Here is a 14,081-nt window from a genome sequence, read left to right as displayed (position 1 = left end):
ACATTTTGTGCTATTTCTAGATGATGTTAATCTGTGGTTTCCGCTTTACATAGTAGAGCCTTAATCTTCATTTTTAGATGTTGTGGACAGCAACAATTCCAGACATTTTTGTGCCATTTCTAGATGTTGTTGACAGCAATATATCCAGACATTTTTGTGCCATTTCTAGGTGTTGTTGATCTGTGGTTTCCGCTTTACATAGTAGAGCCTTAATCTTCATTTTTTTAGATGCAGTAATGAACTGTGTTTACTGACAAGTATGTCTTCAGATTCCTTTAAACTTTTAATAATTTTATTAGCTGTAGATTGAAAAATTCTTTAATCTTAAATACATTTTTAGTCCAAGCAGCTGATGATTACTGATGTGCACCAAAAACATAACTTTTGAAATATATGGTCGTTCTTCAACACCCTTGCTTCCTTTATCTGATTATCATGCAGTTGCTGCCCCCTCCTGTTGTTCTTTACCTGTTGCTACATGCATAATATTCATTTAGGACTGATAACTCAAGTTTTTTTGTTTTCTTTTATAGCTCTGACGTTTCTGATGCATGTTTTGCTAACATGGATAGAAAATCAGTCCTATAAAATAAATGACCTCCAACTTGATTGCATATTTAATGCAGACCAGTTGATAGTGGTTTTCAAATTATATCCGACCATATCAACAAGTTTTCTTTTAGTGTTGAGAGTTTGGGTTTTCTTGACAAAAGAACTCTCGTGTACTTGCAACAGGAGCAGTCAACCTAGCACTATTCATATGGGCACAGAGAAATCACCAGCTATGGTCAATTACAATGAAAAACTAAAACAACATAATAGAACTTTCTAGACTTTCAAACGATTAAAATTGCTGCATGTACATTTTTAAAGGTTTTTTTTTAAACAATGAGAAACGTATGTGGACACCTAACCATGAGCTTGTTCAACATGTCATTTCAAAATATGGCCATTGGTGGGGGCAGTGCTATTTACTTGTTTATCAATCAGGAGGTTGAAAGTTCAAATCCCAGCCCTGATGAGCAGCCAATGGTGGCCCCCTGAGCAAAGCCCTTAACCCTCCTTGCTCCAGGGTGTGTCTGACTATTGGTTTTTTTTTTCAGACTGGGAAGTGTCCAGAAAGCCGAGGTTTGAGAGTCATGATTTGCGACTGATCTCAGATGACTCACCTCATGTGGGGGCCCAATCACAAAAATTGGAGCCAACACTGAGAGCCATTGAGCCACTACTAAAAACTGCAATAAAGAAACAAGACATAAATAATGATTTCATTAATTAATTTTATTAAACTTTCAAACAAGCTAGGAAGAAAATAATTGCTATTTAACTGATTACAGGTATATGTATATATGACAATAAGAGCATGCTATTTTCTTCATTATGGACCCCTCCCTCCCTTTTCAGCTATAACAAAAAAGACTTTTTATAAGGTTTCGGAGTGTGCCTCTGGAAATTTGCATCAATTTGTATCAATTTAGTCAAAACGGGAGTCACCTCGTTGCAAAAGCGCCCCTGCTGTGTGGACAAGGGGACAGCAAGAGCGGCAGAAAAACCTACAGTTTATCAAGGACATCTGTGCTCGCTGAAGCTTTCTGTAAGAATCTGACACTGACAATGTGAAGATGTTCAGAAATCAAACAAAAATCTTATTTGTTTTTAATTTGGCATTAAAATCTAGGGTTGGGGATATTGGACTCATAGCACTGGCACCAAACATTGACACATTCACCATGTTAATACCGAAACTGTACCAAAGTACCTAATACCAAAGTCCATGTTGATATGGACACCGTTTAGATTCCATTCACAGTATTTTACTGACAGTGAGATAATCTGAAATAAACCTTATGTAAACAGGCTGACGTGTCTAAGATGAACTAGACTTAGGACTGCATACGTGTGGCAGCTTCCTTGATCCACAGATAGGCAAGATCTATCTAGAAGAGTTCTGTGGAATCAAGGGTATTGTAGGACTTAGGTTAAAATAGTGCATTAACTCTTTTTATCTAGACAATCACCATTTGTCTAGATAAAAACCAGCTATCAAACCTAGGTAAAGGTTTGATGATTAGATCTGCAGTCAACATTATCAAAGACTAATGATCAAAGCTAACAAAGCAAGGGAGTTAAATTAACAGAACGTCCAGTCTCAGACTAAAAACAGACCATTGTGTTGGGATACATCTAAAAGGACTACATTGTCCAATGTCCACCTTTACTTAGCCCCCTGATTGTTTCTTGAACAACCCCCATCCCCACCCACCCTGTCATTCACTTTGTTATATGAAAGAATACGATTTATCTCAGAGTGTTGAACTTTGGCCTTTGGATCGTCAACACATCTGTCCTCATATATATATAAAACCCACCAAGGTGGAGCCTTGACCTGCTAAACTGACACATCTTTGATTGAGGAGAGACTGTGAGTACAGCCATCCTTATAATTTTCGTTTATTTACGTAAATGACACAATAGGAAAAAACATAAAAACAGGGTTCATGTGTTCAGAAAATGCCTTTAATTATGATCAGAATTGTGTTTACCAGGCCTGTAGTTCTTGTTCCACTGTTTATATATAAAATGCTGTTTGGGACACAGCCTGTAAAATACTAGTCTAAGTAGTAGAAGACAAATTGACCCATGAAAGAGATAAAAAAAATTACAGGCCATGAATGTTTTGTATTCATATTATTTACTGACACATGTACAATTTGTAATTCTTCGTGTGAAGATTATTCAATTATGTTTTGCTATATCTCTATGTTAGAATTTGTAACAATTTTATGTCATACAAGAAATAGTCTCTGTTGTCAGTGATTGCCACTAGGACCTTGGCAATAATTCTAATTTAAATAAAATATACACTCAATAGATCGTATTCTAAATGTACTTACCAAAAAATGTGGGGTGACACCCCATCATGAGCTTGTTGGACATCAATTTACAAACTGTTCATACTAATATGAAATAATAGTTGCAGAAACATGGCAGTAATTTATGTTTGACTAAAATATACACTATACACTATACATTGGTTGTATCCTTAAATAACTTCCCTTACATTTATCTTACTTTAAATTTGTACATTTTGCCTAAGTGACATGCTACAGTGAACGTACACAGTTTAAGCAAAAGGGTAATGACCATGCTTAAGAGCTCATTAATGGCAGCTTAACATGGTGGGGTTCAAACCTATGACCTTTAAATACTAGTCCTGTACTTTAATCACTAGACCACCATTTACACTGTAAGTGTGAATATAATACACAAAAAACTATTTCATATACATAATTATGTAGTTAAATTGACTAATGTCTAGCAATAATTGCATGGATGTAATTGTATTTAAGGTTAACATTCCATAATATGAATAACTAGGGATGTAACGATACACTCTACCAACAATGCGATGCGATTCACAATACTGGGTTCATGATATGTTTTTTTCCCAATTTTTTAAACAAAATGAAATTGAAGACAAATTATGACAAAGTTTCCTTTTATTATTTCTCTTTAAAAAATACTGTATTTGTGCTTATCTTTTATTTATCTAAATAATGAATGCCCTTTATTTCTGACGTATGTACAAACTATGCAAAACAATGCTGCACATTTCCCTTTTTGTGTAAAAAAAAAAACTGAAATGAAATTTTAAAACAAATCCCACATTAAATAAATAAATAATTAATACATATAAAGAAAGTATCCTCACATTAATAAATTTGGCTGGAAAATTCAGAACCTGGCAACCCTGCAGTGACGTCAACCAGGCGAGGTGAATAGCACCAGTGCCCTCTGCTGTTTAAAGTGAATATCGATTCATTATACATGTAAACCGATTTGAATCGTTACACATGTAAATCGATTTTTAACTGTCTTGTGGTACATCGTTACATCCCTGATAATAACACAAAATATAATAATACATTATTATTATCATTATTATTATTATTATTGTAAGGTAGATGGACACAGTCATGCTGGAACATGAAATGACTTATACAAAGTGCAAAATTGGAAGCATATCATTTATTCTATATATTGATTGCATACACCTGTTAGCAAGAGGTGTGGCTGAAACACCTGAATCCAATATCTAATATCCAGGTGTCCACATATGTTTGGCTAAAAAACGTATACATCCTTAAATTACTTTTATTGTAAGAGCTATAACCCTTTTACATAAGGATTTATGACTACAAGGAACTTACTGTGCTGGGTAGTGTCTCAGTGTTCTATAATTACCACATGTACCAAACATTGAACAAGAGTCTATAAAAGAGTACACAAAGAGTACATATAAAAAAATACAAAATAAATAACACAGCTTGATTTTACTATTCTGATTATAATTTAGGCATACTCCTCTAACTTGTATGTCCACTCTTTAAAAAAAATCCTTCTGGCCTCCTCTATCATCTGAGCAGATTTTGAACACACACATTTTTACCCCACTCGTATCTGTTTTATATTTATTTTTTGGCCAGTGTTTGCTTGTACTTCTTGACAGCAGCTTGATCTATAATGCTGATTGATATAAGCATAGCTTTTAATTCTATACCAAATCCCAGAAAATGTTTGTCAACCTACTGTGCCTGTGCCACCTTGTGTCTGGTTTAGGGCATTTTTAAACTCATCTTTAACGACTATCTTTTCTTTCTCAGATTCAGTATTCAGCATGCAGAAGGTGTTAATCTTCACTCTACTTATCACTGCTCTCAGCTTGGGTATGAATACATTCACACAAACACATGCAAAAAACATAGCAGTAAGGTAGGAGTTCTGGATTAATAATAATAGGGTTAGTCCATGGTAAATAAAGTATAATATTAGAACACTTAAAATGGTTTATCTACTGTGCAGCTGAGGAAAATTCTTTTTAGAGGACTGAAGTTGATGACCTTATCTAAGAGATGTAAGAGGTTAACAGTGTAAGGCCATCAAGTAGTTTCTCAACTGATTTGACTTTACTTAAAAGTGGTCTGGCTGGGTGTCATTTTCTCTTTTTTATTTTAATTTGACACAGTGTGAAAACACACACACCTGGTATAAGCAATAATTACATGGTAGATGCACATTCTTTGTTAAACTAGTAAGTCTTAATTGCACAGCAAAAATCGTGGGCAGCTTTATTCTGGGAGAGGTTCCCAAAACTGGGGACTGTCTTAAAAAAATCAGGAACATCTGGTCACGCTCCTTTGACAACAAACAACTTTGGCCTCCTTTAGCCATATACTAGCTAACTGTGCTTTGATATCGCAGGTGCGGAGAGTTTCCGTGTGCCCAGAGAGGCGGAAGAAGAGGAACAAGCCACAGTTACCACTGTTTTAGACACTCTGAGGTCATACTACGATCAAAGTGTAAACACAGCCAGCTCATACTACGATTCTCTCAAGGATCTCAAACTGGAGGAGAAAGCCAAGTGAGTAAAGATTTGTTGCAGCTGCAATGTTAAGCTGCTTATTTCACTGCTTTATATGTTTTATATTTTCTGTTTCTTTCAGGAACCTGTATGATGAGACCACACAGGCTGTGCGCACTTATGCAGGCATCTTCCAGGATCAGCTCTACCACATGATCTACCCCGACAACCATTAAGCATAACAGGCAAAGAGCCATACATTTTTCTCAAACTCTGTTCCTAAATCTGCCATGCTGGATCACCTTACCTACTTACAACCTGAAGCTGCTACCATGAGAAGAGCCAGTCTGAGCTCAATACAAACCCTGAACATCCATTTTCAAGGGACTTAAAGCTAGATCCTATTTGTTCTTTTCAATGTGGTACATGGATGACCTTTTGAACTTACATGCTCAAGTCATATTACCAATGCAAATAACACCTTAGCAGCTGTTAGACTAGAATATGCTTTTAAATATAGTTTAGAGGCAATTTGCTGGACAAATAAATATGCAGTAGTGTTTTCCTGAAAAAAAAAAAAGCATTTATTTATCTCAGTCGCCACAGATGGTACACAACCTGTCATAGATTATTTCATTTAGAAGATTTTCTGATGTCATAATAACAACACAATGTAATAATGTGCAATAAAGCCAACTATTTGTATAAACAATCAGTGTTGCCATTGAATATTATGTATAGTATAAATTGTAAAATAGAACTACTTACACTATATATAAAGTACACCGATCAGCCATAACATTAATAACATTAAAACCACCTCCTTGTTTTTACACACACTGTCCATTTTATCAGCTCCACTTGCCATAGAGGAGCACTTTGTAGTTCTACAATTACTGAATGTAGTCCATCTGTTTCTCTACATACTTTTTTATCCTGCTTTCACCCTGTTCTTCAATGGTCAGGACTCTCCCAGGACCACCACAGAGCAGGTATTATTTAGGTGTTGGATCATCCTCAGCACTGCAGTGACAGTGACATGGTGGTGGTGTGAGTGAATCAGACACAGCAGCAATGCTGGAGTTTTAGTAGGTCCACCTTGTAGGTGTAAAATCAGAGACGATCACTCATGTATTGCTGCTGTTTGAGCTGGTTATCTTCTAGACCAGACCTGGGCGTTGTACGGCCCACGGGCCACATCCGGCCCGCGAGCCATCCTGAACCGGCCCGCATGAGGTCAGTGGCGATTAAAAATCAGAGGTAAAAAAATGTACATCACACATGCCATATAACAGGATTGTTTTTATTTTGATGGGAGCACTATTTCTTTACATTTCCGCAAGTTTCGATGTACGTGTGTGAGACTGTAAAGTGTCAGCGATCAGAACTGAGCGTGACTAACAGAGACGATAGAGTTAACAAGACATGACCTTCTAGTCAGGTGTAAAGCTGTTTAATGATCACAATTTAAATCTAGGGTTTATATCGCTGCTACAGTACTGAACACAGAGAAATGCAAGAACTTGAACAATGCAGAGCGTCACATCTGAAGCTTCACTAACTAAACTGCAAACCAACCACGGACCAGTACTGGAGCAGGATCAGCTTTGTGATATCCAAACAGCACTGTGTGTAAAGTTAATGCACATTTTGTTCACATTTGTTTTCAAGAAAGTTGATTAAATAGTGAAAAATAGTTTTTTTTTTTTTTTTTTATTTGCTTAAATTAAAAAAAAATTTTCTCCCCCTTTAGCGCATCCAATTGTTCAGTTTGCATCGTGCTTCCCCTCTGTCTATGCCGAAACCTGACCTAGGAGATCGAAGCCAACCCATATCCCCTCTGTAACATGAGCAGCAGCCAGATGCATCTCTGCCTGCTTTTCATTTTCTGATTTTAACATCTACTCTTAACAGCTTATCAGAACTGTAAAATTTAGGCAATAAAAAGAAATCTTATTAATATTGAGCAGAATGAAGTTCACCCTATTGGTCCAGCCCTCCACAAGAGTAACAGTTTCTTATGTGGCCCCTTGGAAAATTTAATTGCCCACCCCTGTTCTAGACCTTCATCAGTGGTCACAGGACGCTGCATACGGGGCACTGTTGGCTGGATATTTTTGGTTGGTGGACTATTTCAGTCCAGCAGTGACAGTGAGGTTTTTAAAAACTCCATCAGCATTGCTGTGTCTTATCCACTCATACCAGCACAACACACACTAACACACTACCACCATGTCAGTATCACTGCAGTGCTGAGAATGATCCATCACCCAAATAATACCTGCTCTGTAGTGGTCCTGTGGGGGTCCTGACCATTGAAGAACAGGGTGAAAGCAGGCTAAAAAAGTATGTAGAGAAATAAATGAACTACAGTCAGTAATTACAGAAATACAAAGTGCTTCTATATGGTAAGTGGAGCTGACAAAAAGGACAGTGAGTGTAGAATCAAGGAGGTGGTTTTAATGTTATGACTGATCGGTGTATGTAAACACAGCCTGTATCAACTTGTGGCAACAGTTTAGAAAAGGTCCTTTTCTGCTCCAGCATGACTGTGACCTTGTGCACAAACCCAGGTCCATTTAGACATGGAAACACCAGTAGCCTGCACAGAACCCTAAGCTCAATCCCATTAAACGCCTTTCAGATGAGTTGGAATGCGGACTTCCGGACATTCTTGTCACACGCAAGTGACTGACCTACCAAATTTGGTCTTTTCACTTGTTGGACACAATCTCAAAAACACACTCCCAAATCTCATGGAAAGTTCTTAAAATTTGGCTTAAGCCTTTCAATAAGGTGATCATATTTTGGTTTTCAAAAAAGAGGACACTTGGTCTGAGATAAAGGGGGGGGGGGGTAATTTAATGTCATTGGGGGCACCATGGCAATGTGTATAGGGTAGAAGTTTAAATATCTGACAAATGCATCAATAACCATGCAACTATGTTATTGAACTTTAATACATATACAGTACAACTAACAAATGTCTTCATGGCCATATAATCATTATAGTCACCTTTAAATGCAAATCCCTTAATTTTTTAGTTTCTTTGATGTTTTGTGAAATCATATCAGTTGACTCATTTGGAGTGTTTTAACTTTAGTTTACTTTCATTTACATGGCTCCATCAGTAGAAACCATCAGTAAGTGTGATGCCAGAATGTGGTGCCATCATAGTGTTGACAAGAGCCTCTGTTTCAAAGGTTTCGCGCTGTTTTAGAATCAGGGGAAAGCTTTTTTTTTTTTTTTTTTTTTTTTTTTTTCTGATTTAAAGTATCCTCCAGGCCACCCAAGAAGAATGGGCCCTGCTGAGTCTGGTTCCTCTCAAGATTTCTTCCTGTAATTTTAAGGGAGTTTTTCCTTGCCACAGTCGCCCTCGGCTTGCTCGACAGGGGTTTTTGTATCTGTTGGTCCTGGATTTTGTAAACTTTGAGACAATGTCTATTGTGAAAAGCGCTATATAAATAAAGTTGACTTGACTTGACTTTTTGACAAAACAGCTTTTTTGATCTGCAGCTGTTGTGGTAAAATGCAAAAACTCCTAAAATCAAAGGTGAAATCAATGCACAAACACACACTGAATAGTGAGTGAAGACTAGATAGCTGAATCCTGGACATTTTTGGTGATTTGGAAATCCAGACTTGGGACATTTTTTGGGTCCCAAATGTTGGGGAGAAAGAGGACGTATAGTCACCCTACTTTCAGAATAATGGAATCTCTTATAGCTGCAAAGTGTGCGTGGGTGTGAGGGATTTGTTGCTTGTTGTCGAACAGGCTCATGGTCAAGTGTCCACATATTTCTGGCCATATTGTACACATGGTGTGGATTTACTGGCTGCTTATACTCCTTCACTGGGGAATATTTGAAGACAAGTAGGCCTTAATATAACACAAAGAGGCTTAAATCCTAAATAGTAGTGATGGGAATTTCGGCTCTTTTTAGAGAACCAGTTCTTTTGGCTCAGCTCACTAAAAAGAGCCGGCTCTTTCGGCTCCCAAGTGGCTCCTTAGATTTTTTTGTTGCTTAAATTAATTTATTACCAAATTACATGTAAAATGAATTACTAATGTAAAAAAACATTGTATCAAATGTTTATTATTTAAAGGGCTTTATTTATATACCCAACATGGAACAGTGCTACAACAAATTATAAAAAACAAAGACCCATCTCAATTAGACCAAAAGATCTGATTGTGTATATTATTTGTAAATTTGCATCTAGAGTGGGGCGGCACGGTGGCTAAGTGGGTAGCACTGTCACCTCACGGCAAGAAGGTCCTGGGTTCGATCCCCAGGTGGTCTGGGTCCTTTCTGTGTGGAGTTTGCATGTTCTCCCCGTGTCTGTGTGGGTTTCCTTCAGGTGCTCCGGTTCCCTCCCACAGTCCAAAGACGTGCAAGTGAGGTGAATTGGAGATACTAAATTGTCCAAGACTGTGTTCAATATAACCTTGTGAATTGATGAACTTTGTGTAATGACTAACTACCGGTTCTGTCATGAATGTAACCACAAGTGTAAAATATGATGAATAAACCCTAATAAATAAAACAAAATAAACAAGCATCTAAAGTGAAACAACACAACATCAACAAAGCATCACTCAACAAAATATAAATGAAAATGTGCAAAACAAAAAGAAAAATCAGCATCCAGGTGACAGTATTTGTAAGTATTTAGTGAAGATTAGCATTCAGAGAAACCAAGGAGCTCATCTTTGATGGGTTGATTCTACGTATCTTGTCACCACGTATCTTGACCAATCACTTGCGGCTTTGACAGAAAAAAAAAACCCGGAAAAAAACGAATCGGCTCCCAATCAGGAGCCGGATCCCGTCGTTCACTTTAAAGAGCCGACTCTTAGAGCCGAATCGTTCGCGACCGACCCATCACTTCTAAATAGAACGACATTCTAGAAACACGGCACTACATAGGGCGCATATTATATTACTTTATATTCGGTATAGTGCACAGGGATAGTGAATAAGCTGCTGTATGCAGGCAATGCCAGTCACGTGACGCAGCCTAGCTTTAGAACCGGACATCGCTACGATACAGCATTATTATGTTTAAATGGATTAATATATTTTTATAATTATTAACATTACTCGCTGTGTAGTGCACCAGTGTAATGGATAAAGAGAAATATACAGTAAGTATATGCGCTATAAACTGTTGAATCAGCTTTTGCGCTGTTAGCAGCAAAACAAATGCTAAAAAGTGCAGTTACACGGTGGAATATTTATTGCAAATGCAGTAATACATTAATACTGGTCTAAACAGAAATAAAAATCAATAAATCTGATACTTTTTGTTCATTCGCGTCAGAGTAATAATAACAGACATGCGTGTGAAAAACAGATACTGTACACACTACTAAAATTACCACATCTGTGTGTGTATATATATATATATATATATACAGGGGTTGGACAAAATAACTGAAACACCTGGTTTTAGACCACAATAATTTATTAGTATGGTGTAGGGCCTCCTTTTGCGGCCAATACAGCGTCAATTAGTCTTGGAAATGACATATACAAGTCCTGCACAGTGGTCAGAGGGATTTTAAGCCATTCTTCTTGCAGGATAGTGGCCAGGTCACTACGTGATGCTGGTGGAGGAAAACGTTTCCTGACTCGCTTCTCCAAAACACCCCAAAGTGGCTCAATAATATTTAGATCTGGTGACTGTGCAGGCCATGGGAGATGTTCAACTTCACTTTCATGTTCATCAAACCAATCTTTCACCAGTCTTGCTGTGTGTATTGGTGCATTGTCATCCTGATACACGGCACCGCCATTGGATGCACATGGTCCTCCAGAATGGTTCGGTAGTCCTTGGCAGTGACGCGCCCATCTAGCACAAGTATTGGGCCAAGGGAATGCCATGATATGGCAGCCCAAACCATCACTGATCCACCCCCATGCTTCACACTGGGCATGCAACAGTCTGGGTGGTACGCTTCTTTGGGGCTTCTCCACACCGTAACTCTCCCGGATGTGGGGAAAACAGTAAAGGTGGACTCATCAGAGAACAATACATGTTTCACATTGTCCACAGCCCAAGATTTGCGCTCCTTACACAATTGAAACCGACGTTTGGCATTGGCACGAGTGACCAAAGGTTTGGCTATAGCAGCCTGGCCGTGTATATTGACCCTGTGGAGCTCCCGAAGGACAGTTCTGGTGGAAACAGGAGAGTTGAGGTGCACATTTAATTCTGCCGTGATTTGGGCAGCCGTGGTTTTATGTTTTTTTGGATACAATCCGGGTTAGCACCCGAACATCCCTTTCAGACAGCTTCCTCTTGCATCCACAGTTAATCCTGTTGGATGTGGTTTGTCCTTCTTGGTGGTATGCTGACATTACCCTGGATACCGTGGCTCTTGATACATCACAAAGACTTGCTGTCTTGGTCACAGATGCACCAGCAAGACGTGCACCAACAATTTGTCCTCTTTTGAACTCTGGTATGTCACCCATAATGTTGTGTGCATTGCAATATTTTGAGAAAAACTGTGCTCTTACCCTGCTAATTGAACCTTCACACTCTGCTCTTACTGGTGCAATGTGCAATTAATGAAGATTGGCCACCAGACTGGTCCAATTTAGCCATGAAACCTACCACACTAAAATGACAGGTGTTTCAGTTATTTTGTCCAACCCCTGTATATATATGTACACATGATTACAATTGACGTATGATAAGTCTAATGTTAAGGTTGTATTGTTGTAGTTAACTATTACTACAAAATAATTATTTTCTTTAGTATTACCTTAGTTTACTATATCATTACTATAAGATAATTATATTCTCTATTATTGCTTAAGTGTACTATACCGTTTATATATATGTATATATATATATATATATATATATATATATATATATATGTATATATATATATATATATATATATATATATATATATATATATATATATATATATATATATATATATACACACATATATACACACATATATACACACATATATACACACATATATACAGGGGTTGGACAAAATAACTGAAACACCTGTCATTTTAGTGTGGTAGGTTTCATGGCTAAATTGGACCAGTCTGGTGGCCAATCTTCATTAATTGCACATTGCACCAGTAAGAGCAGAGTGTGAAGGTTCAATTAGCAGGGTAAGAGCACAGTTTTGCTCAAAATATTGCAATGCACACAACATTATGGGTGACATACCAGAGTTCAAAAGAGGACAAATTGTTGGTGCACGTCTTGCTGGCGCATCTGTGACCAAGACAGCAAGTCTTTGTGATGTATCAAGAGCCACGGTATCCAGGGTAATGTCAGCATACCACCAAGAAGGACAAACCACATCCAACAGGATTAACTGTGGACGCAAGAGGAAGCTGTCTGAAAGGGATGTTCGGGTGCTAACCCGGATTGTATCCAAAAAACATAAAACCACGGCTGCCCAAATCACGGCAGAATTAAATGTGCACCTCAACTCTCCTGTTTCCACCAGAACTGTCCGTCGGGAGCTCCACAGGGTCGCAAATCTTGGGCTGTGGACAATGTGAAACATGTATTGTTCTCTGATAAGTCCACCTTTACTCTTTTCCCCACATCCGGGAGAGTTACGGTGTGGAGAAGCCCCAAAGAAGCGTACCACCCAGACTGTTGCATGCCCAGAGTGAAGCATGGGGGTGGATCAGTGATGGTTTGGGCTGCCATATCATGGCATTCCCTTGGCCCAATACTTGTGCTAGATGGGCGCGTCACTGCCAAGGACTACCAAACCATTCTGGAGGACCATGTGCATCCAATGGCGGTGCCGTGTATCAGGATGACAATGCACCAATACACACAGCAAGACTGGTGAAAGATTGGTTTGATGAACATGAAAGTGAAGTTGAACATCTCCCATGGCCTGCACAGTCACCAGATCTAAATATTATTGAGCCACTTTGGGGTGTTTTGGAGAAGCGAGTCAGGAAACGTTTTCCTCCACCAGCATCACATAGTGACCTGGCCACTATCCTGCAAGAAGAATGGCTTAAAATCCCTCTGACCACTGTGCAGGACTTGTATATGTCATTTCCAAGACTAATTGACGCTGTATTGGCCGCAAAAGGAGGTCCTACACCATACTAATAAATTATTGTGGTCTAAAACCAGGTGTTTCAGCTATTTTGTCCAACCCCTGTATATATACTGTATACACACACACTAATCAGCCATAACATTAAAACCACCTCCTTGTTCCTACACTGTCCATTTTAGCTCCACTTATCATATAGAATCACTTTGTAGTTCTACAATTACTGACTGTAGTCCATCTATTTCTCTACATGCTTTGTTAGCCCCCTTTCATGCTGTTCTTCAATGGTCAGGACTCTCCCAGGTATTATTTGGGTGGTGGGTCATTGTCAGCACTGCAGTGACGCTGACATGGTGGTGGTGTGTTAGTGTGTGTTGTGCTGGTATGAGTGGATAAAGCACAGCAATGCTGATGGAATTTGTAAACACCTCACTGTCACTGCTGGACTGAAAATAGTCCACCAACCAAAAATATCCAGCCAACAGCGCCCCGTGGGAAGCATCCTGTGACCACTGATGAAGGTCTCAAAGATGACCAACTCTGACTTTACATCTACAAGGTGGACCAACTAGGTAGGAGTGTCTAATAGAGTGGACAGTGAGTGGACACGGTATTTAAAAACTCCAGCAGCGCTGCTGTGTCTGATC

At 38.5% G+C, this 14,081-nt stretch overlaps 1 protein-coding gene across 1 annotated transcript; it reads left to right on the top strand.

Annotated features, from left to right (window-relative positions):
- The first annotated feature begins 2,378 nt into the window (after positions 1–2,378).
- On the top strand, positions 2,379–6,074 carry apoc2 (apolipoprotein C-II). The gene is made up of 4 exons (XM_062991895.1): positions 2,379–2,422; positions 4,665–4,727; positions 5,263–5,422; positions 5,505–6,074. Exons 2-4 carry the CDS (start codon positions 4,679–4,681, stop codon positions 5,596–5,598), a joined length of 303 nt encoding a protein of 100 aa, XP_062847965.1. The 5' UTR covers positions 2,379–2,422; positions 4,665–4,678; the 3' UTR covers positions 5,599–6,074.
- Positions 6,075–14,081: the final 8,007 nt, after the last annotated feature.

This window comes from Trichomycterus rosablanca, chromosome 3, assembly GCF_030014385.1.
Source record: "Trichomycterus rosablanca isolate fTriRos1 chromosome 3, fTriRos1.hap1, whole genome shotgun sequence".
NCBI lineage: Eukaryota > Metazoa > Chordata > Actinopteri > Siluriformes > Trichomycteridae > Trichomycterus > Trichomycterus rosablanca.
Note: the sequence above shows the minus strand (reverse complement) of the source record. Positions and strands in the feature narration are given on the sequence as shown.

What these genes read in the sequence shown, in the direction of transcription:
- apoc2 (XM_062991895.1), top strand. Translation starts at nt 4,679, where the DNA reads ATGCAGAAGGTGTTAATCTTCACTCTACTTATCACTGCTCTCAGCTTG. An exon ending in TATCACTGCTCTCAGCTTGG is followed by an intron (nt 4,728 to 5,262) that starts GTATGAATACAT and finishes TTGATATCGCAG; the next exon opens with GTGCGGAGAGTTTCCGTGTG. An exon ending in AAACTGGAGGAGAAAGCCAA is followed by an intron (nt 5,423 to 5,504) that starts GTGAGTAAAGAT and finishes TGTTTCTTTCAG; the next exon opens with GAACCTGTATGATGAGACCA.